Source organism: Schistocerca piceifrons, chromosome X, assembly GCF_021461385.2.
Source record: "Schistocerca piceifrons isolate TAMUIC-IGC-003096 chromosome X, iqSchPice1.1, whole genome shotgun sequence".
NCBI lineage: Eukaryota > Metazoa > Arthropoda > Insecta > Orthoptera > Acrididae > Schistocerca > Schistocerca piceifrons.
Window position 1 is genome coordinate 21,408,909 of NC_060149.1, and position 27,369 is coordinate 21,436,277.

Sequence of the window (27,369 nt, forward strand, 5' to 3'; positions counted from 1 at the left end):
GCAAGACATCCTGCTCAAGTTCGGTGGTTAGGCTGAGCTGCCGTGCCGGCGTCTATCCCTCTAACCGAACCAATAGACCACACGCTCACACAATCCGAGAAGATCTTAAAAAGCTCGAAGATTAAACAATTCGGAGGCAGACCCTCGTATTTAAAAGCCACAACTAACTGACACAGTGGTTTGAATACAACAGTTTCTTGTTAGACATTGTTCTATTAGAGGCTGGTGAGTCATTTTCGTATCTATAACTACAAATCAGCTAACAAAACTTTGTTTTGGTTTTTCGTTTATTTATGTATGCATTTACATCAACTTCTTAAGCGGTAATGTAAAAGTGATACTGAAGTATTACTGTTAGTACCACCAATACTACGATTATTATACTTACGTTAATGATAAAATAATGATATCCTCTTAAATTTATTACTAAGTTGGATGTGTAGTGATGACATTTTTGACATTCAGTCAAATGGTGAGGCACTGGACTATTCAGGACAGTGGTGAAATAACCTTTCGGCCATCCATATTTCGATTGCCAGTGGATTCCTTAAATGGCTATCGGCATGCATTGCCGATACCTTTTCCTATCTTTACCCATACCGAGCTAGCATTCCGTATCTAATCACCTCGTTGTGGACAGTAGGTCAAAAATAATCTTCCTTCTTTCCTTCCTCGGATTCAACGAGCTACATGTTCTTTTTCTTGTTTTATTAGAGGTAAACGTATCATCGGTTGGCAACGGCAAAGAACTAGCTTCAGTTTGGTGACATTCAAGGAAAGACTACGGGGTTATTCCATTTGTGTTGAGTGATCAGAAAAATGTGCAGTCCTACAGAAAGAGCTGCAGCGGTGTTTGAAATATGGTGCTTACGAGTAGAAGTGAGACGAGGAGAGCCGTGGTGCCGTGGTTAGCGTGAACAATTGCGGAACTGGAGGTCTTTGGTTCAAATCTTCCCTCGACTGAAAATTTTAACTTTTTATTTTCAGTTTATGTGACAAACCCTTATGTTTTCATCACTTTTTTTGGAGTGATTATTACATCCACAAGAAAACCTAAATCGGGCAAGGTAGAAGAATCTTTTTACGCATTCGCCAAGTGTACTAGTTAGGTGGGTCGACAACATATTCCTGTCATGTGACGCACATGCTGTCACCAGTGTCATAGAGAATATATCAGACGTGTTTTCCTGTGGAGGAATCGGTTGACCTATGATCTTGCGATCAAATGTTTTCGGTTCCCATTGGAGAGACACGTCCTTTCGTCAACTAATCGCACGGTTTTGCGGTGCTGTCGCAAAACACAGACGCTAAACTTATTACAGTGAACAGAGACGTCAATGAACGAACGGACAGATCATAATTTTGCGAAAATAAAGAAAGCAAAATTTTCAGCCGAGTGCAGATTCGAACCAAAGACCTCTCGTTCCGCAGCTGTTCACGCTAACCATGGGACCACGGCTCTCCTCGGCTTACATCGCCCTTAATATTGCCTATCTTAGGCATGGACGACCCAGTTTGTATATTTTGCTTATTTTTTCATAGTTCCACACAGCTTCTTCCTGTTTTCTCGATTGATCTGTGTTCAGTTTTTCAAGGCCTATCCACTGTGCCACCTTATAACTAAATCTGAGGGGGGTGCGATGGGGATGTTCCCTTGTTAGAGCAACGCAGACCTTCGGGAAATGTTGTTCAGCTTGTGCTCCAAAACTGTGTTTAGGGGTGAAGTGAATTCAGTCATAAAAGTAGACAATTATGAATTACTTTCAGATTATTGATTTCTTCCAGTATATCTTCTAATGCGTCACTGCTATACATCTTACGATTAGATCATCTTTAGTTCGTCTTTCCAATTTCTGTTCTGGATAAACTGGCATATAACCGCAAGAAACTGAATTTGTTAACTTCATGCACATCCTTGTAGTGATCGGTGAGGCTGACTGTAGCACAAACGAAAAAATATGAGAACTTAATGTCCCGTTGACAACGAGGTCGTTGGAGACGAAGGACAACCTCGAGTTATGGAAGGTCAGAAAACGAAATCCACTGTGCCCTTTTCAAAGGAACTATCTCGCCATTTGCCTTAAACGATTTAGGGGGATCGTTGAAAACCTGAACCTGGATTAGCGGACGTGAATTAGAACTGCCATCTTCCCCAGTACTAGACCAGTGTGCTAACCACCGCGCGACCTCGCTCGATGACTAAAACAGTCCAAAACAAGGAAGAGCACCGTTTGTTTGAGTATCTCTTCAGGATGATTAACGTCACTCTCGTGTGTTAGCCGTTTCACTGGGAAGGTTGAAACTATGTCCAGATCGTTACTCACAGACCTACATTCTTGCAATATCTCTATCCACTTTCCTTGATATGATCTCAAGTCTTCTAACAGTCTGTTAGTTTTTAACAGTCCAACATTCAAGGTAATTCTCTTGCGTTTAAAATTATGCTTTGGCAGATTATGACAGTAAGTACTTCACACGATACTGATAAAATGAGAACACATTCGAAAGTATTCAGTTAGTCCATGGTCCTCTTTGTGTCAGTCCGATTTTCAGCACTTAGACACTGTTGTTGCGCGTTACTCAATCCCAGATAAATTATTGTTGAATAAAGGTGTCCAAGTTGCCCCTTACGTGATATCCGTATCCCGTACCTTAGTCCGGGCCTTGGGGACAGAAGCCCCTACCGCCTATGTACTCGCCTCCATATCAGTTCTTAATGTCAAGTCATACACTGTTCTAATCGCTGTATATGTACGAGGTGTGTGCCGTTTTCTAAATGACATGATATCGTCTTAAAGGTATTCAGTGTTTTGCATGTGCGTGTCTACAGGAGTTCCTCCTCAAAGTTAATGCTTATAGATCTTTCGGGTATGCCAAATCACGTGACAGCAACTCATCTCTGAAGACAAATTACGAAGGAAATTCTACGAATGGGGTCTCTACGGATTTCTGCAGGCAGAACAAGACATAGGTTTCCAAGTCTGATGATAATGAGGTCCCATACACCGAGGAGCGTAGTGAACGATGCGAGAGACCCGCACCGCCGACTAGACAAGGTCGTAGCGGAGGTGGTTTGCCATTGCCTTCCTCCGACCGTAATGGGGATGGATGATGATGATGAAGACGACACAACACCCGGTCATCTCGACGCAGGGAAAATCCGTGAACCCGCCGGGAATCGAACGCGGGACCCCGTGCGCAGGAAGCGAGAACACTACCGCAAGACCTCGAACTGCGGACTTTCTAAGTCTATACTATGATAAAATTTGGGTAGATATCTTACAAAATGCTTAAGACTCACAAAAGAAGAATTTTTCCTCCAGTAAAACTTTTCTGGGTAAGTGACTGCGACGTCATGTTTTATGGTTTTTCGTTTCAGCCAGTTTCGGCCGCAGCCGAAACGTTTACTGAAGATTTACTGAAGATCACAATGCCAACGGAAGACTGCGTACGCTAAAAATTGTTAAAAAAATAACTTGCTTATCGAAATGTTGCTTCTCTTTTTGCATGAGATGAGCGAACACTCAAATGGCACTTGTTACTGTGACCAAATGCATTTATTGATGTTGCAGGTCCCCTTAATCAATAGGAGCCCTTGGACACAGTATGTCAGCGAAAGCGTAAAAAAAGTACAATTCAATCATGATTCAACGTTCTATTAACATATGACCCATCTTTTAGCAACACTTCTTCTCAGAATAGGATATTTTCTGAATTTCATAGCCAATTTACGGTTAAGAGTGTGTCGTAAACGTACTGAATCGATTCCCTCCTGAAGTAACATGTATCTCAAGTCTTGGATTTTTTTCGAGGACTAATCAGCTAATTTGACTTCCACATTATACGACAAATTTTAAGCAATAGATGAAAAAGAATGCAAAATAAGTTACAGTTGAAGGCAACTGAATAACAAATACTACCTATGTTGCGATAGACCACAACAAAAGTTTGAAAATGAATAATTATTTTGTAGTAAACAGTCCCATCATTACCCAGCGATATAAGCAAGAGTAATTCTCATTCCTCACAGACTGAAATTTTATTCAGTTTGAGCAACGCTCGTACACTATTTTTGGTGTTCAATCCATCTTTCGGGTACAATTTTTGCCCGCAACATGATGTTTGCGCGGTATTACAGACGTATTTTCTGTGAGTCGCCGAATCTTGTGCCATCTGTGTAAAACGAATTTACTGTAAATGGAAGCCAATAAGATTAGTTGATTTGGGAGAGGGGACCAAACAGCGAGGCCATCGGTCCCATCGGATTGGAGAAGGATGGGGAAGGAAATCAGCTGCGCCCTTTCAAAGAAGCCATCCCGGCATTTATCTGAAGCGATTTTAGGGAAATCACGGACGACAGGACACGGGATTGAACGGTCGTCCTTCAGAATGCGAGTTATGCGTAACTAAAAATTTACAGATTCACACGAGTCAGTATTTTGTTCATTTAAAGTGGACTAGTCTGGTAGAGTTTGGAAATCATAAACTATTATTTGTTACGTGAAGTAGGCAGGTGAAACTACGACAAAGAACGCCGAATGACAAGAAAAGACGTACAATTTCCGTAGGTGTATGTGGCATTCTTCAGTGTAGCAACGGCGTAGGGCACCTGAGCACAGGTAGCGAACGCTAGGCCGTTTATCCATGAGCGTGCCATTCCTGCACTATCTCGTCCGGGGCACATGCTATAACGTCACGCACGCTTCTTCGCAGTAGCTGGACAGGAACGATACGCCTCGTCTGGACGGGGTGCATATCACAGGCGCCCAACACCGTCCACCATTCATCTACGTGCACGAGTATCAGTTCTGTCTATTGTTGGAAAGCTGCTATTTTCCACCATTTTTCAGACAGTATATCACAGTCTTTCCATTGTTCTAGTGTAAAACGTTATTGTTCGTGGTTCCTCGAACAGCTCATTGCGTTTATTTTACGAATAGCTTGGGTTTTATCTTACTTCTCATTCTCAGAAATATAAATGTAGAGACGAATTCCTGTTTCCGACAGCTCCATCCCAGTCGCGGACGCCACAGCCAGACATTTCTTTTATACTTTTCACTAGCAATGAAGATATTGTTTCCATCTTTACGTCAATAAGTCTGTCAACGAGACCACAGAAACTTCTGAAGGGCTCCGAGGCACGATACTTACTAGCCCTGTGAAGCGCCCAGCGAGGTCTAGTGCAGGGTCAGTACCAGGTCACAACAGGCAGCAGCGCGAAGGCATCCGACAGGGAAACATTCGAGATCCGAAATCCACGACACAGGAGACGGTAGGGATTCATTGCGAGGTGTGGCTATTTTTTTCAACTACGCTTCGAGGAGGAGGAGGGGGGGGGAGGAGATTATCGTGTAACGTCCCGTCGGCAACGAGGTCATTAGAGGCGGAGCACAAACTCGGATTAAGGAATGACGCAGAAGGAAAGCGACCGTGCCCTGTCGAAGGCACCATCCCGGCATTTGCCTTAAGCAATTAGGTAAATAACGAGAAACGTTAATCAGGATGGTCGAACGCGGGTTTGAACTGTCGTCCCCCTAAATGCAAGTCCAGCGCGCTAACCAACGCGCTACCCGGCTCAGTAACTACCTTTCGCTCCGCGCCAACTGTGATAACTTAAGTAAGCCGTTGTCCTCTTAATTTCCGGTCTGAGAGAAATGCGTCGATCGTTCTATTCTTCTGTGACGGACATCGTGACATCCGACGCTACAGATACTTTTTACTTATTTTTGTTGGTCTTTGGGATCACGCCATACGATCACCCGCACCGGTAAAACAGGCATTTGTAATACTAGTAAACATTAAAAAAACAAACTGATGTAATGTGATTAAATTAGCCAGTTACCTCAACTTAAACCTGTAAGGAATGTAACAGCTATCCACTTGATGAGACAGACACACGCGCTGGCTGTATCGAAAACAAGAACCAAAAATCTTGAAACAACATACTGGAAGTAGATCTCTAAGGTCATATATCACCTTTCGTTTCCGTCATAAAGGAGTAAAGTTCTTTGTATATTGCGAAGAGTGTGGTTACTCACAGTGAGGACACAAATGTGGGTAAGTAGCATTTATTACTCATAACGTTCCTTAGCAACTTTGATATCTAATCCCAAAGGTTGCTGCGCCTAAAACATGTGTCATTTTTGTCTTTCACTTCGCCGAAGTTCTAAAGCTGCCGCTTTTTTTAAAAGCGGTGTATGTGTTTTGCCAAGCAGAAACAGCTGAACTTCAACAGTGCTATTGAAACTGTTAATTTCCGTGTAACAAGAGTTCGAGACTCCAAGGGCTGGTTAGCATTATTGACGTTATTTGTGTATACTGTTTTCTTCCATGTATCATCGACATTTGTGTCCTCACTTTGTCCCGTTCATTTCGAATTTTCTGTTTGTGGTTCAGTAAACGATTCTCCACTGGAACACGTGTACCTGAGATCACTGTTTCTATAGCAGGAGTATCGGTGATATAATTTCCCACTATGATGTTGTGGACTTTTAACCTAGTACAGGAATACACGAAGACCCTAATTTCCAATCTGCTTTGTCCTGGATAGTCGACTGATCTCATAGTTCCGACATCAGAGAAAAGAGATAGAGAGCGAGAGAGAGGGAGCAACAAGCTGCAGATCCCATGTGACCCTACTGACATAGAAAAAGATTCTTTCAGTGTCAGAAACTAACACAGGAAGAAAGGTGAAGTTGCGACAGTCCGTGCAGACTTTTCTGGTATTTAAACTCAGTGACGCGACGCAACTTGTGAACTGGAATCTGTTATTCGGGTGAACAGGGATTAATTTCTCCCGCACTCAGGATGGCCTCCGAACCTTTGAACGAGAAAGCTTGTGGCCAAATTCACAACGCATAAAATGCAAAATATCTTCTACCTTAGCAACCTCAACCAAAGGGTCCAAACTAAAAATTTGTATAAATAGATAATAATGTGGACTGTGTTCACTGCTTTTAATATAGGTAAATCGGACAATTAACGAAATATCGTACAGAATGTAACCTGTAACTGGATATACGAAAAGTATCCGTCGACTATAGGCTCCACGAAGGCTTAAAAATATATGATTTCCTAAACAACTGGAAATGTAACACAGTTTTAACGAAAGAATGAATTTCGTTACAGAGGCACGTATGAAAGAAGTTGTAGATACAGCATAGCAGTGTTCAATACCGAGTCAACATACTCCAACTCACGCAAGGACAGGACTGAATGTTTATCGTTGTTTTGCTTTGAAGGATTAAAAAACATCGAGCCAAATACGGAAGGTTGTATCACAACTCCACAGCGCCGGGTAGCGAACAATGAAACAAGCCTGATCTCGTACACGTCTGCTGAATGATACTGGATATTCATGGAAGGAACGTAATGCCAGCTTCTTTTACAAGTAAATGTTATCAGTGTGGACTGCGAGCAGCTCGTCTGGTAATTACCCGCGAACCGCTGCTACCGTCGCGCTAACTTACTTAGCAATCAAAACGTGACTGCAGCCAACAATTAACTTGCTTGTGACACCATGTGCAAACAATTAACAGCTTCCACCCTCGCCTGTTCGGTTGCAATACACTAGGCTTTTCCCAAAGAAAGGATGAAACCATAGAGAAAAATCAGTGCTAAATATGGAAATGATCACTCGTGGTCAAGTTCTTTGCTACAGTGGTGAAAACAGTACATAGAAATAATTTGCAACACTGAAAAATCCATAACTCGGTCTATGTGTAAACAGTACGTGCTGTTGATGAAGCAGAAAATGACAAAAGATTGTTACTAAGGGAAATATGTATCAGACGAAAAAGGGGTCTGCGTGTGGCTCATCCATTTCCATAAAGTTTGCCAAAGAAGTTCTGTATTGTGTATTGTATTGTGTGTATTGTATATGAAACCGGGGGACCTAGAAACGATGGAGAGGCTTCGCCCCGACGTAGCCCTCAGTGGTTCACAACCCCACAACAGGCCACAGCAGTCCACCCATCACACCACCGCCCCACATCGAACCTAAGTTCTAAATTGAAAATAAAGAGACACGCATTTCAGCTTTTTGCTAGACACCCACAAGTTTCTTGAAAAAATCGAGGTCAAAGGTGATGGCGGAAAATTATATTTTCAACGCTGTAAATCGAAAGATCGTCTAAAAACAAACATTTTTGTTGATATAATATGGGGTCCAAAATTAATAATGTTCGAGATGTTAACGTTTTTTTGTTCTCATGCTGCTGCTTGGGTACACACCATTCTACAAGTCTAATAGAGCGAGATCGGCGCTCGACCGGCTACCCCTACTTGGAGAGCGCAAGCCTCAGTCTGCTGTTCCACGCAGCATCACACTGAAGACAGAAAATCCTGAAATGTGAGCAGTGAGACAGAAAGGATACTGGGTGATTCGTGGAAAGCTGCATTCACTGGGGCATTAGCAAAGCAGAATGAGTCTATTGTAAACATTTTTACACGGCATTGTTGGAGATAGAAAACGCCGATGTCTGCCGACAAGAAACAGCCGCACAATTTCTAGACGGAAGATTCTTTTAGTTGAAGATATATAAATATTTTGCTGAAAATATATATATAATACAGGGTTCATTTTCTTATTTTGAAGATGATTATACATAGTTAGACAAGTAGAAAGTTTGCCGTAAAAATATAAAAAGAAGTCAAGAAATTAAACTACCAAACCACTGGTCTGTGTTCGATTTCTAGTCGTCGCTTTTTTTTCATTCGATTTTTTTTATCGGTGCTTACGATATTCTGATAATCAGAATACTTTTCTTTACCTTTTTTTGGAATAAAATATCAGTAAGTGTGATTAATAATCAAATGAGTATATATAACGTATTGATACTCGATGCGCTACATTAGAACTTTTGTAGATGACGATGCTCAACTGACCTGCACCGTGAAAGTGATACTACCGGGATGTATCTGTCTTTGTCAACTGTATCACGTTTACGTTTTCCGACAGGTAAGGAATTTCATCGCACGACTTCGTTATTATATGATATCAGAGCAAAGCAGAGAATTACAACATAGGACAGATGTTGCCAAAATTCGTGCATTGGTCCATAATCGGTTGTCCGCGCATGTCTCTCATGATATGCTCTTATTCACTTGGTACGCTTGCAGACTGATACCTGACTGATCTGTTTTTAGCAACATTAGTGTTTTCCACGAACAGTGTACTAGAAAACATGTCAATGCGGAGAGATGTCGTTCGTCTGTTGCGCATGATGGGAGAAGTATTTCCGTTTGGCCTGTTTTTATGATGAGTTTTACCCCACTGATTGAGAGAACGCTCACGAACAGACGATCAGTTAAGATTACGGAGTAATGTACTTTAGGTGTATTTTTATACTAAGATGAAAATAACTGTCAACATGTTGTATACATTTATTTGAGTATTAATCACACCTCCCAATGTTTTACTTTAAAAAAAGGCAAAGAAAAGTATTCTGATTATCAAAATGTAATCAGATACACGAAAAAAACATCGAATGAAAAAAAAGTGACGTTCAAGAATCGAATACCAGCGGTTTGGCAGTTTAACATCTTGAGCACTCGACAACTGACCTCTCTCTGCTAGGCATGTAAAATGAGGTACCCAAGCTACAGCATGAAAAAACAAAAACGGTAATAACTCGAACAATATCAACTTTGGGCCTCATCTTATATTAATAAAAATATTTGATTTCAGGCAATCTTTCGATATATAAAATTCAAAATACGATTTTCCCATCATCATCTTTGACCTCAATTTTTTAAATCGGTGATCTACGTGTCAGACTCCCCCGCCTCCCACCTTCCTTGTAAGCTACTCGATAAAGACATCTGCAGCACCTAAGTATAGCTGCTCTCGTCTCGAAGGTTGATTTAAACACTAAGGGAGCTTTACTTTGCATGGTCGTGTTGGAGGTGGTATGCTCTCAACTTCCTCTGACCATCGAAGAGACTTACCCAGTAAGTTATGAGGGAACGCGCAGTTTAAAGCGGACACCGAACCACGATTGCGACTGCTACGGTCGCAGGTTCGAATCCTGCCTCGGGCATGGATGTGTGTGATGTCCTTAGGTTAGTTAGGTTTAAGTAGTTCTAAGTTCTAGGGGACTGATGAAAAAAATGGTTCAAATGGCTCTGAGCACTATGGGACTCAACTGCTGAGGTCATTAGTCCCCTAGAACTTAGAACTAGTTAAACCTAACTAACCTAAGGACATCACAAACATCCATGCCCGAGGCAGGATTCGAACCTGCGACCGTAGCGGGCTTGCGGTTCCAGACTGCAGCGCCTTTAACCGCACGGCCACTTCGGCCGGCGGGGACTGATGACCTCAGATGTTAAGTCCCATAGTGCTCAGAGCCATTTTTTGAACCACGATTCAGACTGGTATTTTTAATATTAACAAATCACTGCAAGAGGTGAATGAAGTGTCAAGAGGAAATAATCTGCGGATCCACTGAGACAACAAATCACACCTGTCATCCCTCCTCAGAAGTGGAAGTGAACCTCATATACAGGGGACAATGTGGAAAGTCCTCACTGTTGTCCTACAGATGGCGGTTTCCAATTGCCTTCATTCAGTTTGTCGAGATGCAAGATTAACGAAGTATGTATCTGTCTCTTGTGAATGGCTGTGTTGTACTTGTGTTTGTATGGATGAGTATGGAATAAAAGATAGGGAGAAAACATCAACGTCCAGTCATACCCCTTTTAATGGCAACAAGAGTTTCACTGAACTTAACGCTCTCTACCATCCACAACGTTAAATGTCCGCCTTCCATGAAACAATGCAGACAGGTGTGGAATTTAATCCAGACGTTACAGTTATTCTGCTGGACGTTTCCAATTAGGAGGTGCCTGAAGAAACATGCCGACACTACACCTACATACATACTCCGAAAGCCACCATACGGTGCATAGCGGACAGTAACCTGTACCACTCCTAGTCATTCGCTTTCCTGTTCCACGCGTAAATGGAACGGGGAGAAAACGGCCGTCTAATCGCTTCCGGACGAGCCATAATTTCTCTTATCATATCCTCGCGGTCCTTTGGCGAAATGTACTTTGTCGGCAATAGAATCGTTCTGCAATCAGTCGAAAATGCCGGTTCTCTAAGTTTTCTCAATAGCGTTTCGTGAAAAGTACGTTGTCTTCCCTCCAGGAATCCCCATTTGATTTTATGGAGCATCTCCGTAATATGCGCGTGTTGATGGAACCTACCGGTAACATAACTAGCAGCACGCATCTGAATCGTTTCACTGTCTCTCTTTAATCCGTCGTGGTGGGGATCCCAAACACTCGAGTACTACTCAAGAATGAGTCTCAGAGAATTCTGTACGTGCTCCCCTTTTAGAGATGATCTACACTTCCCTTAGAATTCTTCCAATAAACCGAAGACGACCATTAGCCTTCCCTACTACCGAAGTTACGTGCTCGTTCCGTCGTGGTGGGGATCCCAAACACTCGAGTACTACTCAAGAATGGGTCTCAGAGAATTCTGTACGTGCTCCCCTTTTAGAGATGATCTACACTTCCCTTAGAATTCTTCCAATAAACCGAAGACGACCATTAGCCTTCCCTACTACCGAAGTTACGTGCTCGTTCCGTTTCATATCGCTTTGCTACGTTACGCCTAGGTATTTAATCGAAGTGACGTAGGATTGTTAATACCGCTCATTTGCATTCACTTTCACTTATCTACATTTCAAACAGGTTTCCATTAATCACTCCAAATAGTTCTGTTGAAATCAGCCTATATTGTCCTATTGTCACTCAACGACGACACTTCCCCGCACACTACAGCGCCATCAACAAACAATCTCAAAATGCTGCTTATCTATTCTTCACATCATTTATGTATTCACAGAAAAAGAGCAATCGTGGCACACTTCGCTAGGGACTTCTGCCTCATGAAAAGCTAACTACGCCATTTTAATAACAACTTTTTACGGAAAGGCCTTGGAAGACAGCATTTCCGTAGCAATATTTTTCGAATTAAAAAGCAATATTGTCTTCATCTGAATAAAATTGTGTATTATATTTCACCCCCATTGTGCTATTTTTTCATTTAGCAATTGTGTGTACAGAAATATCGCTTTCAAATTTTTATCAATTACGTTGACGAACAATCGTCGATTAGTAAACGCAGCGGTGGCTTTAGTTAGCTCTTCAACGGTCGAACGATTTCGCATCGCGACAGCTTCCATCTTCTCATAAATCTAAAGCCGCTTCTATAGCGAATTTTGCTGCTCGAACTGTTCCAGGAAGTACTTTGCTTCGCGGTAGGTTTGAAGGGCGCCCTTGACGAACAAGATAAGCAAACTGCTGCATCAGAAACTCCTACGACGGTTCTCCCACACAGGTCATTCGATACCACGCAGTGCGAAGCTAATTTGTTGCGAAGCGGCACCTTTTGAGGAGCGTTCCTCTCCTCCACGCTACCGAATGCGGTGGCGCGCTCCTCGAGGAGCGGGGTTCGAATACACGTTGCCCGTGGTTTCCCTAAATCGATGAAAGTAACGCCGAAATGGTTCCTTAGGAGAACCTGGCTGATTTATTTTCCCGTTTTAGCTTTATCGGAACTTCAGCTCTGTCTCTAACGTCTCTGCCGTCGTCGGGACATTAGTTCGTTACCTCCCTCGCTTGTAATTTTCATGACTCTACTGACAAGAATCGTTTGTCCTTAGGTTTTCAATTTATTTGTGAACAGTGTCTTTTAAAGATATTTGAATAAAGAATTCCTATGCAGAGTTAGTATTTAATTCCTTCACGACGATTTTCTGAACTGGTTATTTCCGACGGCGTAGAGATGTAGATAAAGACGGCATAAGGCACTCCAATAGCAGGTGGCGCTCGTCAAGTGGAAGTGTTTCCGAACTCACTTTGGGAGTTGATAACTTCACAAGACTGAATATTTATGAAGTTCTCTCTGTTGAAAGAGGAGCTGCTCTTACGGTTTACCGCGCAGCGGGTGAAACAGGGAGGTCAGCTAGACTCGGATCGAACTCTCCGGGCGGATTTCTTCCATTGGAAAAAAGGATTTGGAGAGGGAAAAAGATATTCCGTGTGGTTAAAGGGTAAGGACAGTACTTATAGAGATGACGGTTATTGTTGGTTCGAATAGTGGGAAGATAGAACGTAATGACGAGTTCTGGTGTGTCAGCAGGGCATTAGTAGCTATCAAAAGGACAAGGGACTGGGAATTATGAAGAGGAAAGGGGGCGCTCTGATCTGGAGTGGGATAGGTAGGGAAGAGTACCGTATAAGTTGGTACAATGGAGAAATACCTGGGCTCATTTCATCTACATCTACATCTACATCCATACTCCGCAAGCCACCTGACGGTGTGTGGCGGAGGGTACCTTGAGTACCTCTATCGGTTCTCCCTTCATTTCCAGTCTCGTATTGTTCGTGGAAAGAAGGATTGTCGGTATGCCTCTGTGTGGGCTCCAATCTCTCTGATTTTACTCTCATGTTCTCTTCGCGAGACATACTTAGGAGGGAGTAATATACTATCTGACTCCTCGGTGAAGGTATGTTCTCGAAACTTCAACAAAAGCCCGTACCGAGCTACTGAGCGTCTCTCCTGCAGGGTCTTCCACTGGAGTTTATCTATCATCTCCGTAACGCTTTCGCGATTACTAAATGATCTTATAAAGAAGCGCGCTTCTCTCCGTTGGATCTTCTCTATCTCTTCTATCAACCCCATCTGGTACGGATCCCACACTGCTGAACACTATTCAAGCAGTGGGCGAACAAGCGTACTGTAACCTACTTCCTTTGTTTTCGGATTGCATTTCCTTGGCATTCTTCCACTGAATCTCAGTCTGGCATCTGCTTTACCGACGATCAACTTTATATGATCATTCCATTTTAAACCACACCTAATGCGTACTCCCAGATAATTTATGGAATTAACTACTTCCAGTTGCTGACCTGCTTTATTGTAGCTAAATGACAAGGGACCTTTCTTTCTATGTATCGTCTGGGAGAGCGATTCGGATGAAGTTGCGTTGGGATAGAATATGGAGTGTGCGAAAGTGTAGGGATGGCTGGATAAGTTGGTATAGATGCAGCAGCCCACCAGGATTAACGATAAAAGGGGACGCAGTGGGGTTATTGGAATCTAGTTTTCGGACAGTGTAGAATATGCGGAGGTTTTCATTGTAGGTGACGAGTGGTGAGAGTCTGATAAGTCAGTAGAGGATCCACGCGGGAGGAAGCAAACAGACGCGGAACGCAAGACTGGGTACACTACGCTCAAGGATTTGGTAAGAATTACAGCGCTCGGGTGGAGCGGATATTGAGGCGAGGCGACATGGAGAATCGAAGTTCTGTAGCCGTGGGGTACAGTGGAGTTTGCAATCCCACGTTAGTAGCTCGATTCTATTGTGTGCCTTCTGTTGTGTTGTTAGCAGTACACATTTATAAAATACGGATCGCGTCCTTTTAATTTTCTCCAAGTATATGAAAAATGTATAAAGTTAGTCGAATTTGTCTCTTTGCGATGTCTTTACGTGGATGTAGAAAAGCGGACTGAGCACAGGCGTGTTCTTGTTGCAGACGGAGAGCCAGTGCTCGTGCTCGGAGCGCGCGCAGGAGAGCGCCCGCCTGACGGCGCAGGACGACGACGGCTCGCCGGGCGACGAGGACGCGCTCAGTTTCTGCGAGTACCACGACGTGCCGCCCCCGCCCGACGGCGGCTACGGCTGGGTCATCGTCTTCGCCTCCTTCATGTGCAACATGATCGTCGACGGCATCGCCTACACGTTCGGCATCTTCCTGGGCGAGTTCGTGAACTACTACGGGGAGGGCAAGGGCAAGACGGCGTGGGTCGGCTCGCTGCTCTCCGGCATGTACCTCAGCGCCGGTAAGTCGGCCGCCTTGCGCGTTCGCTTATGCGCCGCGCTGTCGCAGCGTGTTTTCGTACGATGTCGTTATCTGTCGGAATGCTTCGACGAGCTAAGTCAAACTCTTCAGGAGATGAGCTTGTGCAACGCAGCTAGCTCTTTATTCGCACGAAGTAATGGCCGCTATCGACATGAGATCTCAAGTTGATTCCGTATTTCTAGATTTCAGGAAAGCTTTTGACACCGTTCCTCACAAGCGACTTCTAATCGAGCTGCGGGCCTATGGGGTATCGTCTCAGTTGTGCGACTGGATTCGTGATTTCCTGTCAGGAAGGTCGCAGTTCGTAGACGGCAAATCGTCGAGTAAAACTGAAGTGATATCAGGTGTTCCCCAGGAAAGCGTCCTCGGACCTCTGCTGTTCCTGCTCTATATAAATGACCTGGGTGACAATCTGAGCAGTTCTCTTAGGTTGTTCGCAGATGATGCTGTAATTTACCGTCTAGTAAGGTCATCCGAAGACCAGTATCAGTTGCAAAGCGATTTAGAAAAGATTGCTGTATGATGTGGCAGGTGGCAGTTGACGCTAAATAACGAAAAGTGTGAGGTGATCCACATGATTTCCAAAAGAAATCCGTTGGAATTCGATTACTCGATAAATAGTACAATTCTCAAGGCTGTCAGTTCAACTAAGTACCTGGGTGTTAAAATTACGAATAACTTCAGTTGGAAAGACCACATATATAATATTGTGGGGAAGGCGAGCCAAAGGTTGCGTTTCACTGGCAGGGCACTTAGAAGATGCAACAAGTCCACTAAAGAGACAGCTTACACTACTCTCGTTCGTCCTCTGTTAGAATATTGCTGCGCGGTGTGGGATCCTTACCAGGTGGGATTGACGGAGGACATCGAATGGGTGCAAAAAAGGGCAGCTCGTTTTTTATTATCACGTAATATGGGAGAGAGTGTGGCAGATATAATACGTGAGTTGGGATAGAAGTCATTAAAGCAAAGATGTTTTTCGTCGCGGCGAGCTCTATTTACGAAATTTCAGTCACCAACTTTCTCTTCCGAATGCGAAAATATTTTGTTGAGCCCAACCTACATAGGTAGAAATGATCATCAAAATAAAATAAGAGAAATCAGAGCTCGAACAGAAAGGTTTAGGTGTTCGTTTTTCCCGCGCGCTGTTCGGGAGTGGAATGGTAGAGAGATAGTATGATTGTGGTTCGATGAACCCGCTGCCAAGCACTTAAATGTGAATTGCAGAGTAGTCATGTAGATGTAGATGTTGGGAACAGATGCGGTACTCCCACATTGAGTTTTTGGGCAAGGTCCTAAGTTACTCAGCGGTGGATATCTTCGATGTACAGAAGCAGCTAAAAGCACTTAATTAATCAAGTCTTCCGTCCAGATAGCATATCAATTTCACCGTGTGATCAAAAGACCCCCAAAAACGTACGTTTTGCATATTAGGTGCACCTGCTGCCAGGTACTCCGTATCAGCGACCTCAGTAGTCATTACACATCGCGAGAGACCAGAATGGGGCGCTCCGCGGAACTCACGGACTTCGAACGTGGTCAGGTTATTGGGTGTCACTTGCGTCGTACGTCTGTACGCGAGATTTCCACGCTCCTAAACGTCCCTAGGTCCACTGTTTCCGATGTGATAATGAAATGGAAACGTGAAGGGACACGTACAGCACAAAAGCGTATAGCCTGACCTCGTCTTTGACTGACAGAGACCGCCGACAGTTGAAGAGTATAGTAATGGTTAATAGGCAGACATCTATCCAGACCATCACACAGGCATTCCAAACTGCATTAGGATTCACGGCAAGTAATATGACAGGCGAGAGGTGAGAAAACTTGGATTTCATGGCCGAGCGGCTGTTCATAAGCCACATATCACGCTGGTCAATGCCAAACGACGCCTGGCTTGGTGTAAGGAGCGTAAACATTGGACGATTGAACAGTGGAAAAACGTTGTGTGGAGCGACGAATCACGGTACACAGTGTGGCGATTCGATAGCAGGGTGTGGGTATAACGAATTCCCGGTGAACGTCATCTGCCAGCGTGTGTAGTGCCAACAGTAAAATTCGGAAGCGGTGGGCTTATGGTGTCGTCGTGTTTTTCATGCAGGGGGCTTGATCCCCATGTTGTTTTGCGTGGCACTATCACACCACAGCCGGCCGGTGTGGCCGAGCGGTTCTAGGCGCTACAGTCTGGAACCGCGCGACCACTACGTTCGCAGGTTCGAATCCTGCCTCGGGCATGGATGTGTGTGATGTCCTTAGGTTAGTTAGGTTTAGGTAGTTCTAAGTTCTAGGGGACTGATGACCTCAAATGTTAAGTCCCATTGTGCTCAGAGCCATTTGAACCATTTGAACCATCACACCACCGGCCTACACTGATTTTTTAAGCACCTAGTTTCTTCCCACTGTTGAAGAGCAATTCGGGGATGGCAACTGCATCTTTCAACACGATCGAGACTGTTCATAATGCACGGCCTGTGTCGGTGTGGTTACACGACAATAACATCCCTGTAACGGACTGACTTGCACAGAGTCCTGACCTGAATTCAATAGAAAACCACAAGGATGTTTTGGAACGCCGACTACGTGCCAGGCCTCACCGACCGACATCGATACCTCTCCTCAGTGCCGGGCTCCGTGAAGAATGGGCTGCCATTCCCCAAGAAACCTTCCAACACTAGACTGAACGTACACCTGCGAGAGTGGAAGCTGTCATCGAGGCTAACGGTGGGCCAACACCATCTTCAATTCTAGCATTGTCGATGGAGGGCGCCACGAACTTGCAAGTCATTTTCAGCCAGGTGTCCGGATACTTTTGATCACATAGTGTAGGTTACCTTCAGAGTATGCTGATACTATATCCCCATATTAGGCTATCATATATAACCGCTCACTCGACGAAGGATACGTGCCAGAAGAGTGGGATGTTTCACAGGTCACACCAATATTCAAGAGACGAAGTAGGAGTAATCCACTGAATTACAGACTCATACCACTGACGTCGATTTGCAGTAGGATTTTGGAACATATAATGTGTTTTAACGTTATGAATTACCTCGATAATAACGATCTGTTGATAGACAGTCAGCGCGGATTCAGAAAATATCGTTCTTTTGAAACACAACTAGCCCTGTATTCATAAGAAGTAATGAGTATTATCGACAAGGAATCTCAAATTGATTCCATATTTCTGGATTCCGAAAAGGCTTTTGACACCATTCCTCACTAGAGACTTATAATCGATCTGCGTGCCTATGGAGTATCGCTTCCGTTGTGCCACTGCATTCGTGATTTCTTGTCAGAAAGGCCACATTACACAGTAATCAACGGAAAATGATTGAGTAAAACTGAAATTATATGTGGGGTTCTCCAATTAAGTGTTACAGGTCCTCTGCTGTTCCTAAATTATGTAAAAGATTTAGGAGACAATCTGAACAGCTCTGTTACCTTGTTCGCAGATGACGCTGTCACTTATAAATTCCCCACAAGACCAAACCCAGTTGCAAAATTACTTAGACACGATATTTGTATGTTGCGAAAAGTGGCAACTGTCCCTTAAAGAGCAAGTGTGAGGTCATCAACACGAGTACCAAAAGAAGTCCGTTACAATTCGTTTACAAGATAAATAACACAGTTTGACTAAATATCTAGGAATTACAATTACGGACAACTTAATCCGGGACTATCACACAGATAATGTTGTGGCAAAGGCAAACCGAAGACTACGTTTTATTGACAGGAGACTTAGAAGATGCATACAGGTCTTCTAAAGAGACTGCCTACATACACTCGCTCATCCTCTGCCAGAGTATTGCTTTGCTTACCAGACAGGGTTCACGGAGGACATCGAGAAAGGTTAAAGAAGGGCAGTTCGTTTTGTGTTATTGCGTAATAGAGGGTAGGCTGTCACGGATATGATAAGCGAGCTGGGGTGGCAATACTTTAAAACAATTACGTCTTTCGTAATCTTTTCACGAAATTTTAATCACCAACTCTCTCCTCTGAAAGCAAAAATATTTTATTGTCGCCAACCTACATTGAGAGAAAGTATCATCATAAAAAATAAAAGAAATCGGAGCTCGTACAGAAAAAGTTACGTGTTCATTTTTCCCATTCGCCCCTAGAGAGTGGAACGATAGATAAACAGTCTTAAGGTAGTTCAAAGAACTATTCCAGGCATTTACGTGTGAACTGTAGAGTACTGATGTCCCAGTCGAAGAGGTTTGCCGTTGCCTTCCTCTGACTTGCTAAGAACCGACACGGATACATCTATTGGTGTGTGCGTGACTGCATTGAGTGTTTGTACAATGTAGCGCTGTATTTGTGATTTTATGAATGAAGAGAGGAGATAGAATGAAACCCGGTGCTGGCACATCGCCTACTCCTCTGAAACAGTACAAAGGAGAGCGCCGAGCTAATATCCCGCGTCATCATCACACGCCCCCACTAATGGTTCAAATGGCTCTGAGCACTATGGGACTTAACTTCTAAGGTCATCAGTCCCCTAGAACTTAGAGCTACTTAAACCGAACTAACCTAAGGACATCACACACATCCATGGCCGAGGCAGGATGCGAACCTGCGACCGTAGCGGTCGCGCGGTTCCAGGCTGTAGCGCCTTTAACCGCTTGGCCACCACGGCCGGCACGCCCCACTCCACGAGACATTACGTAGAGATGTGGAACTAAACCGGGACTTAATAACTGCCAGTTGACCCTCGACGGAAATAAATGTAACGTATTCTGAACAAACATGCGAAGAGATACATCATTCTTCGATTGTAAGGTGGGAATTTAAGGAGATGGGACCGAGATAAACTGAAAGAACCAGAGGTTGTACAGAGATTCAAGGAGAGCGTAAGGGAACAATTGACAGGAATGGGGGAAAGAAATACAATAGAAGAAGAATGGGTAGCTTTGAGGGATGAAGTAGTGAAGGCAGCAGAGGACCAATTAGGTAAAAGGATGAGGGCTAGTAGAAACCCTTGGGTAACAGAAGAAATATTGAATTTAATTGATGAAAGGAGAAAATATAAAAACGCAGTAAATGAAGCACGCAAAAAGGAATATAAACGTCTCAAAAATGAGATCGACAGGAAGTGCAAAATGGCTAAGCAGGGATGGCTAGAGGACAAATGTAAGGATGTAGAGGCTTATCTCACTAGGGGTAAGATAGATACTGCCTACAGGAAAATTAGAGAGACCTGTGGAGAAAGGAGAACGACTTGCATGAATATCAAGAGCTCAGATGGAAACCCAGTTCTAAGCAAAGAAGGGAAAGCAGAAAGGTGGAAGGAGTATATAGAGGGTCTATACAAGGGCGATGTACTTGAAGACAATTCTATGGAAATGGAAGAGGATGTAGATGAAGATGAAATGATACTGCATGAAGAGTTTGACACAGCACTGAAATACCTGAGTCGAAACAAGGCCCTCGGAGTACACAACATTCCATTAGAACTACTGACAGCCTTGGGAGAGCCAGTCCTGACAAAACTCTACCGTCTGGTGAGCAAGATGTATGAGACAGGCGAAATACCCTCAGACTTCAAGAAGAATATAATAATTCCAATCCCAAGGAAAGCAGGTGTTGACAGATATGAAAATTACCGAGCTATCAGTTTAATAAGTCACAGCTGCAAAATACTAACGCGAATTCTTTACAGACGAATGGAAAAACTGATAGAAGCCGAACTCGGGGAAGATCAGTTTGTATTCCGTAGAAATGTTGGAACACGTGAGGCAATACTGACCCTACGACTTATCTTAGAAGAAAGATTAAGGAAGGCAAACCTACGTTTCCAACATTTCTAGACTTAGAAAAAGCTTTTGACATTGTTGATTGGAATACTGTGTTTCAAATTCTGAAGGTGGCAGGGGTAAAATACAGGGAGCGAAAGGCTATATACAATTTGTACAGAAAGCAGATGGCAGTTATAAGAGTCGAGGTACATGAAAGGGAAGCAGTGGTTGGGAAGGGAGTGAGACAGGGTTGTAGCCTCTCCCCGATGTTATCCAATCTGTAAATTGAGCAAGCAGTGAAGGAAACAAAAGAAAAGTTCGGAGTAGGAATTAAAATCCATGGAGAAGAAATAAAAACTCTGAGGTTCGCCGATGACATTGTAATTCTCTCAGAGACAGCAAAGGACTTGGAAGAGCAGTTGAACGGAATGGATAATGTCTTGAAAGGAGGATATAAGATGAACATTAACAAAAGCAAAACGAGGATAATGGAACGTAGCCGAATTAGGTCGGGTGATGCTGAGCGAATTAGATTAGGAAATGAGACACTTAAAGTAGTAAAGGAGTTTTGCTATTTGGGGAGCAAAATAACTGGCGATGGTCGAGAGGATATAAAATGTAGACTGGCAATGGCAAGGAATGCGTTTCTGAAGAAGAAAAATTTGTTAACATAAAGTATATATTTAAGTGTCAGGAAGTCGTTTCTGAAAGTATTTGTATGGAGTGTAGCCATGTATGGAAGTGAAACGTGGACGATAAATAGCTTAGACAAGAAGAGAATAGAAGCTTTCGAAATGTGCTACAGAAGAATGTTGAAGATTAGATGGGTAGACCGCATAACTAATGAGGAGGTATTGAACAGAATTGGGGAGAAGAGGAGCTTGTGGCACAACTTGACTAGAAGAAGGGATCGCTTGGTAGGACATGTTCTGATACATCGAGGGATCACCAATTTAGTATTGGAGGGCAGCGTGGAGGGTAAAAATCGAAGAGGGAGACCAAGAGATGAATACACTAAGCAGATTCAGAAGGATGTAGGCTGCAGTAGGTACTGGGAGATGAAGAAGCTTGCACAGGATAGAGTAGCATTGAGAGCCGCATCAAACCAGTCTCAGGACTGAAGAGCACAACAACAACAACAACAAGTATTTGAAACTGTTACAAGCGTAAAATGCGTAGAAATACATGTCTGGAGCCACCTACAATGGAATCACCTCATACGGGAATCTGATGCCAGGTTCAGATTCGCTGGAAGAATCCTAAAGAAATATAATCCAACCACGAAAGAAATTCCTTTCAAAATATATGTTGGACAGATACATGAGAATTGCTCGGCAGTCTTGGACTCTTACCAGGTGGTATTAATACATTACTTTGTGTGAAAATTGTAACATCCGAAAGGAATGGTTTGAATCGTTCCACAGTCGAAGAACGTATACAATAGTGTTCATCGCTGTTAGTAGTAGTTTATCCTGTAGTGAAGTAGAAGTGGATAGTTCCTGTGAATTATTATGGGTGGAGGTTACACTAAACAACCGAACTAGGTTAATAATTGGCTCCTTTTACCGACCTCCCGACTCAGCAGCATTAGTGGCAGAACAACTGAGAGAAAATTTGGAATACATTTCACATAAATTTTCTCAGCATGTTATAGTCTTAGGTGGAGATTTCAATTTACCAGATATAGACTGGCACACTCAGATGTTTAGGACGGGTGGTAGGGACAGAGCATCGAGTGACATTATACTGAGTGCACTATCCGAAAATTACCTCGAGCAATTAAACAGAGAACCGACTCGTGGAGATAACATCTTGGACCTACTGATAACAAACAGACCCGAACTTTTCGAATCTGTATGTACAGAACAGGGAATCAGTGATCATAAGGCCGTTGCAGCATCCCTGAATATGGAAGTTAATAGGAATATAAAAAAAGGGAGGAAGGTTTATCTGTTTAGCAAGAGTAATAGAAGGCAGATTTCAGACTACCTAACAGATCAAAACGAAAATTTCTGTTCCGACACTGACAATGTTGAGTGTTTATGGAAAAAGTTCAAGGCAATCGTTAAATGCGTTTTAGACAGGTACGTGCCGAGTAAAACTGTGAGGGACGGGAAAAACCCACCGTGGTACAACAACAAAGTTAGGAAACTACTGCGAAAGCAAAGAGAGCTCCACTCCAAGTTTAAACGCAGCCAAAACCTCTCAGACAAACTGAAGCTAAACAATGTCAAAGTTAGCGTAAGGAGGGCTATGCGTGAAGCGTTCATTGAATTCGAAAGTAAAATTCTATGTACCGACTTGACAGAAAATCCTAGGAAGTTCTGGTCTTACGTTAAATCAGTAAGTGGCTCGAAACAGCATATCCAGACACTACGGGATGATGATGGCATTGAAACAGAGGATGACACGCGTAAAGCTGAAATACTAAACACCTTTTTCCAAAGCTGTTTCACAGAGGAAGACCGCACTGCAGTTCCTTCTCTAAATCCTCGCACAAACGGAAAAATGGCTGACATCGAAATAAGTGTCCAAGGAATAGAAAAGCAACTGGAATCACTCAATAGAGGAAAGTCCACTGGACCTGACGGGATACCAATTCGATTCTACACAGAGTACGCGAAAGAACTTGCCCCCCTTCTAACAGCCGTGTACTGCAAGTCTCTAGAGGAACGGAGGGTTCCAAATGATTGGAAAAGAGCACAGATAGTCCCAGTCTTCAAGAAGGGTCGTCGAGCAGATGCGCAAAACTATAGACCTATATCTCTTACGTCGATCTCTTGTAGAACTTTAGAACATGTTTTTTGCTCGCGTATCATGTCATTTCTGGAAACCCAGAATCTACTATGTAGGAATCAACATGGATTCCGGAAACAGCGATCGTGTGAGACCCAACTCGCCTTATTTGTTCATGAGACCCAGAAAATATTAGATACAGGCTCCCAGGTAGATGCTATTTTTCTTGACTTCCGGAAGGCGTTCGATACAGTTCCGCACTGTCGCCTGATAAACAAAGTAAGAGCCTACGGAATATCAGACCAGCTGTGTGGCTGGATTGAAGAGTTTTTAGCAAACAGAACACAGCATGTTGTTATCAATGGAGAGACGTCTACAGACGTTAAAGTAACCTCTGGCGTGCCACAGGGGAGTGTTATGGGACCATTGCTTTTCACAATATATGTAAATGACTTAGTAGATAGTGTCGGAAGTTCCATGCGGCTTTTCGCGGATGATGCTGTAGTATACAGAGAAGTTGCTGCATTAGAAAATTGTAGCGAAATACAGGAAGATCTGCAGCGGATAGGCACTTGGTGCAGGGAGTGGCAACTGACCCTTAACATAGACAAATGTAATGTATTGCGAATACATAGAAAGAAGGATCCTTTATTGTATGATTATATGATAGCGGAACAAACACTGGTAGCAGTTACTTCTGTAAAATATCTAGGAGTATGCGTACGGAACGATTTGAAGTGGAATGATCATATAAAACTAATTGTTGGTAAGGCTTGTACCAGGTTGAGATTCATTGGGAGAGTGCTTAGAAAATGTAGTCCATCAACAAAGGAGTCGGCCTACAAAACACTCGTTCGACCTATACTTGAGTATTGCTCATCAGTGTGGGATCCGTACCAGGTCGGGTTGACGGAGGAGATAGAGAAGATCCAAAGAAGAGCGGCGCGTTTCGTCACTGGATTATTTGGTAACCGTGATAGCGTTACGGAGATGTTTAATAAACTCAAGTGGCAGACTCTGCAAGAGAGGCGCTCTGCATCGCGGTGTAGCTTGCTCGCCAGGTTTCGAGAGGGTGCGTTTCTGGATGAGGTATCGAATATATTGCTTCCCCCTACTTATACTTCCCGAGGAGATCACGAATGTAAAATTAGAGAGATTAGAGCGCGCACGGAGGCTTTCAGACCGTCGTTCTTCCCGCGAACCATACGCGACTGGAACAGGAAAGGGAGGTAATGACAGTGGCACGTAAAGTGCCCTCCGCCACACACCGTTGGGTGGCTTGCGGAGTATCAATGTAGATGTAGATGTAGATGTAGTAAGTACTCAAGACTGCAGAGAGATGACATTCACTTAAGTCCTCTAGTGCAGACTTTTGTGTGACCAGACAGGTCAGTGTTACGCGTAGAGTTGTTAAACTAAGTGGAAACGTGAAAGCTAGCGCCGCCATGGCTCATGGACGACAAAGGGAACAATATAAGTATGTGAATGAGTTCAGATGGGCAGAGCGATCGGTCTTCGTGAAACAGCTGTGTCCTACAGTGATACTGAGGCTCATAATGGCACGCTACTACGACAGTAATACGTGTGTGGAACAGTATAGAGGATAGAATGGTAGACAGCCACGAGCGGGTACTGGACCGCACAATGTGACGACAGCGCGGAATGACCGCTAAGGTACTGTGCTGAAGTACTGCAACGGGTGTGGACGCCTTCACCGGCGTCTGAGCGGCAAAATGCAGTGTTTTCCGACGATTCTCGCTTCAGTTTGCCCTAAAGCAACGGCCGCGTGCGCCTTAGACGCTACCATAATTAAAGCAATCGCGTACACTGCATTGTTGAGCGGCGTGGTGTCTCAATGACGGTGGCGACTACGTGTATTTGTTTCTGGCAACAAAGTTTCTTTGTGAAAACAACGATGAAACGTACTTTCTGAACGTTCAGCGTAGAATAGATGCACTAGGCGAACAAAGTGTGCACGTTTCGCCACAGGTTAGTTTAGCAAGCGTGAGAGCGTTAGAGGAGTGCTTAAAAAACTCTATACGCTAGACAGAGGCGTCGTGCAGCATGGAGAAGTTTACTGTTAAATGTCCGAGAGCCTACTCTCCAAGAAGTGTCGTGTAATACATCACTCTTCCACCTAAAATGACAACGACGAGCGAAGAAAACAAATTAGAGCTCATAGGAAGGTTTACCGATAGTCGTTCTCCCCGCACATCATTCCCAGATGAGATGGGGAAGGGGGAAGGTGTGGGAGGGATGAGTATAGGTTTCCGGTGTTCGACCTCAACTCTACATACGATGCACTCAACCAAACGTTGCTCTTCCAGAAACTCAGTAACGAACTATGAGACTACCACTTTGTCAGGATCGTTGAGTCTCTCTTACGTAACAGACAATTTTACGTCGTTCTCTTTGAAAAAAAGAGCCGATAGTGAAACGAAAGAAATGAACTGGCCCAGGGTGCTTTTGGCTCCCTCCCTTTATAACCTATACATTAATGACCAGCATACACCTAATCATAGTAGGCATTTTCTATGCGCAGATGACCTGCCAATCACAGCTCAGAGGACAACATAAAGCAGAAGTAGGAGAAAGCACTCAAAGACATGTCATAATATTGTCAAAATAACGTCCTTACAGTGAATTCTTCAAAGACTCAAGTAAGCGCTTTCCACCTTCGATCTCTGCAAACAAACCGAAAGCTCAATGTTTCCTGGAACAATGCCACATTGGAACAAACAAGCAAACCAACCATCTGAAAGTGGCGTTGGATACGTCTCCGACATACAGACACCATTGTGAAAAGATTCTTCAGGTGGTCTCCAGAAATAATAGTTTGCGAAAATTCGTAAACAGCAAATGGGGAGCAAAACCTACTATCCTGAGAATGACAGCGCAAGCACTATGCTGCTCTGAGGCTGAATAACCCTCTCCAGTATGAATCAGATTAGCCCACGTGAAGAATGTCAACATAAGCCGTAATGAAACATGTCGAATAACAACGGGGTGTATGAAACCGACGCCCCGAACCAAAGCTTTACAGAGCTACTTGTTTTGCGAGTGCCAACTTAGGATTTCACAGAGAGGCTCAGACAAACCATCGATGATCGACATTCTCTCTTTGGCATTGAGCGCCAGCCTGAGCTATTGAGATCCCGCAAAAGATTCTTAAACACGGTCGTTGAAGAACCTCCACCTAAGTATCCGCCAGCTCAGGTTATGCCTGGCGGCTCCACAGTTAACTGAAGAAAATGGAGGACCCTGAACCACATCAGAACAGGGGTGGCCCCAGTAAAAGCAAACATGATCAAGTGGGGTCACCGTAACGTGGATGACGACAAGTGTGACTGTGATACTGTGCAGGACATGGAACACCGGCGAACCTGTCCAAACCTCGACCATCTGAAGCTGGGCATGAAAGAAGCTCTGGATGTACCCGCACCCCTCCCCATCATGCAGTGGCTTGCGGATTGTAGATGTAGGTTATCATTCACAATTATTTTTACAGAGAGTAGAAAACTAGACTCCCAAGTGGAGGACGCTGATGTATCAGCGGCCGACCTACAGCCAGACGGCCCGACTCTCGAACTCGTGTCGTACTCTCCAGCTTACTGGTCTCTGGTAAGTCTTGTGTTCCTTTTGGGTTCCTTTAAGGCTGATGCTGTCTTACGGAAAAGCTGAAGGAGGTGCATATTACCTCTACTGCCACTCTCCGTCTTCTATTCCTGATTTACCAGTCTTGCTTTACTTATTTTTTCTTGTCTGGAAACCAAACCACATTCTTTCAGCCCAATATTAGGGTCCACATTTAATCAAAGTACATACTCAGTTATCTATCAACTATGGATTTATGTTTTCTCGTCATTGCACTGAAATGTCCAAGTTCATGTGCACACAAACATTAAAAAAAAAAAAACTATCACTTATTCAGTGTCGCACCAGAAATGGTGAAGTACAATCAGTGGTTAATGTATTAATAACCACCCCTGATTTTAAAAAATTATCAAAGTTCCGCTCT

General features: G+C 43.7%; 1 protein-coding gene across 1 annotated transcript in view; it reads left to right on the forward strand.

Annotated features, from left to right (window-relative positions):
• Positions 1-27,369, forward strand: part of LOC124722154 — a 310,300-nt gene that overhangs the window by 88,189 nt on the left and 194,742 nt on the right. The window contains 1 exon segment of the mRNA XM_047247357.1: positions 14,554-14,860. Coding sequence (XP_047103313.1) covers positions 14,554-14,860 — 307 coding nt within the window.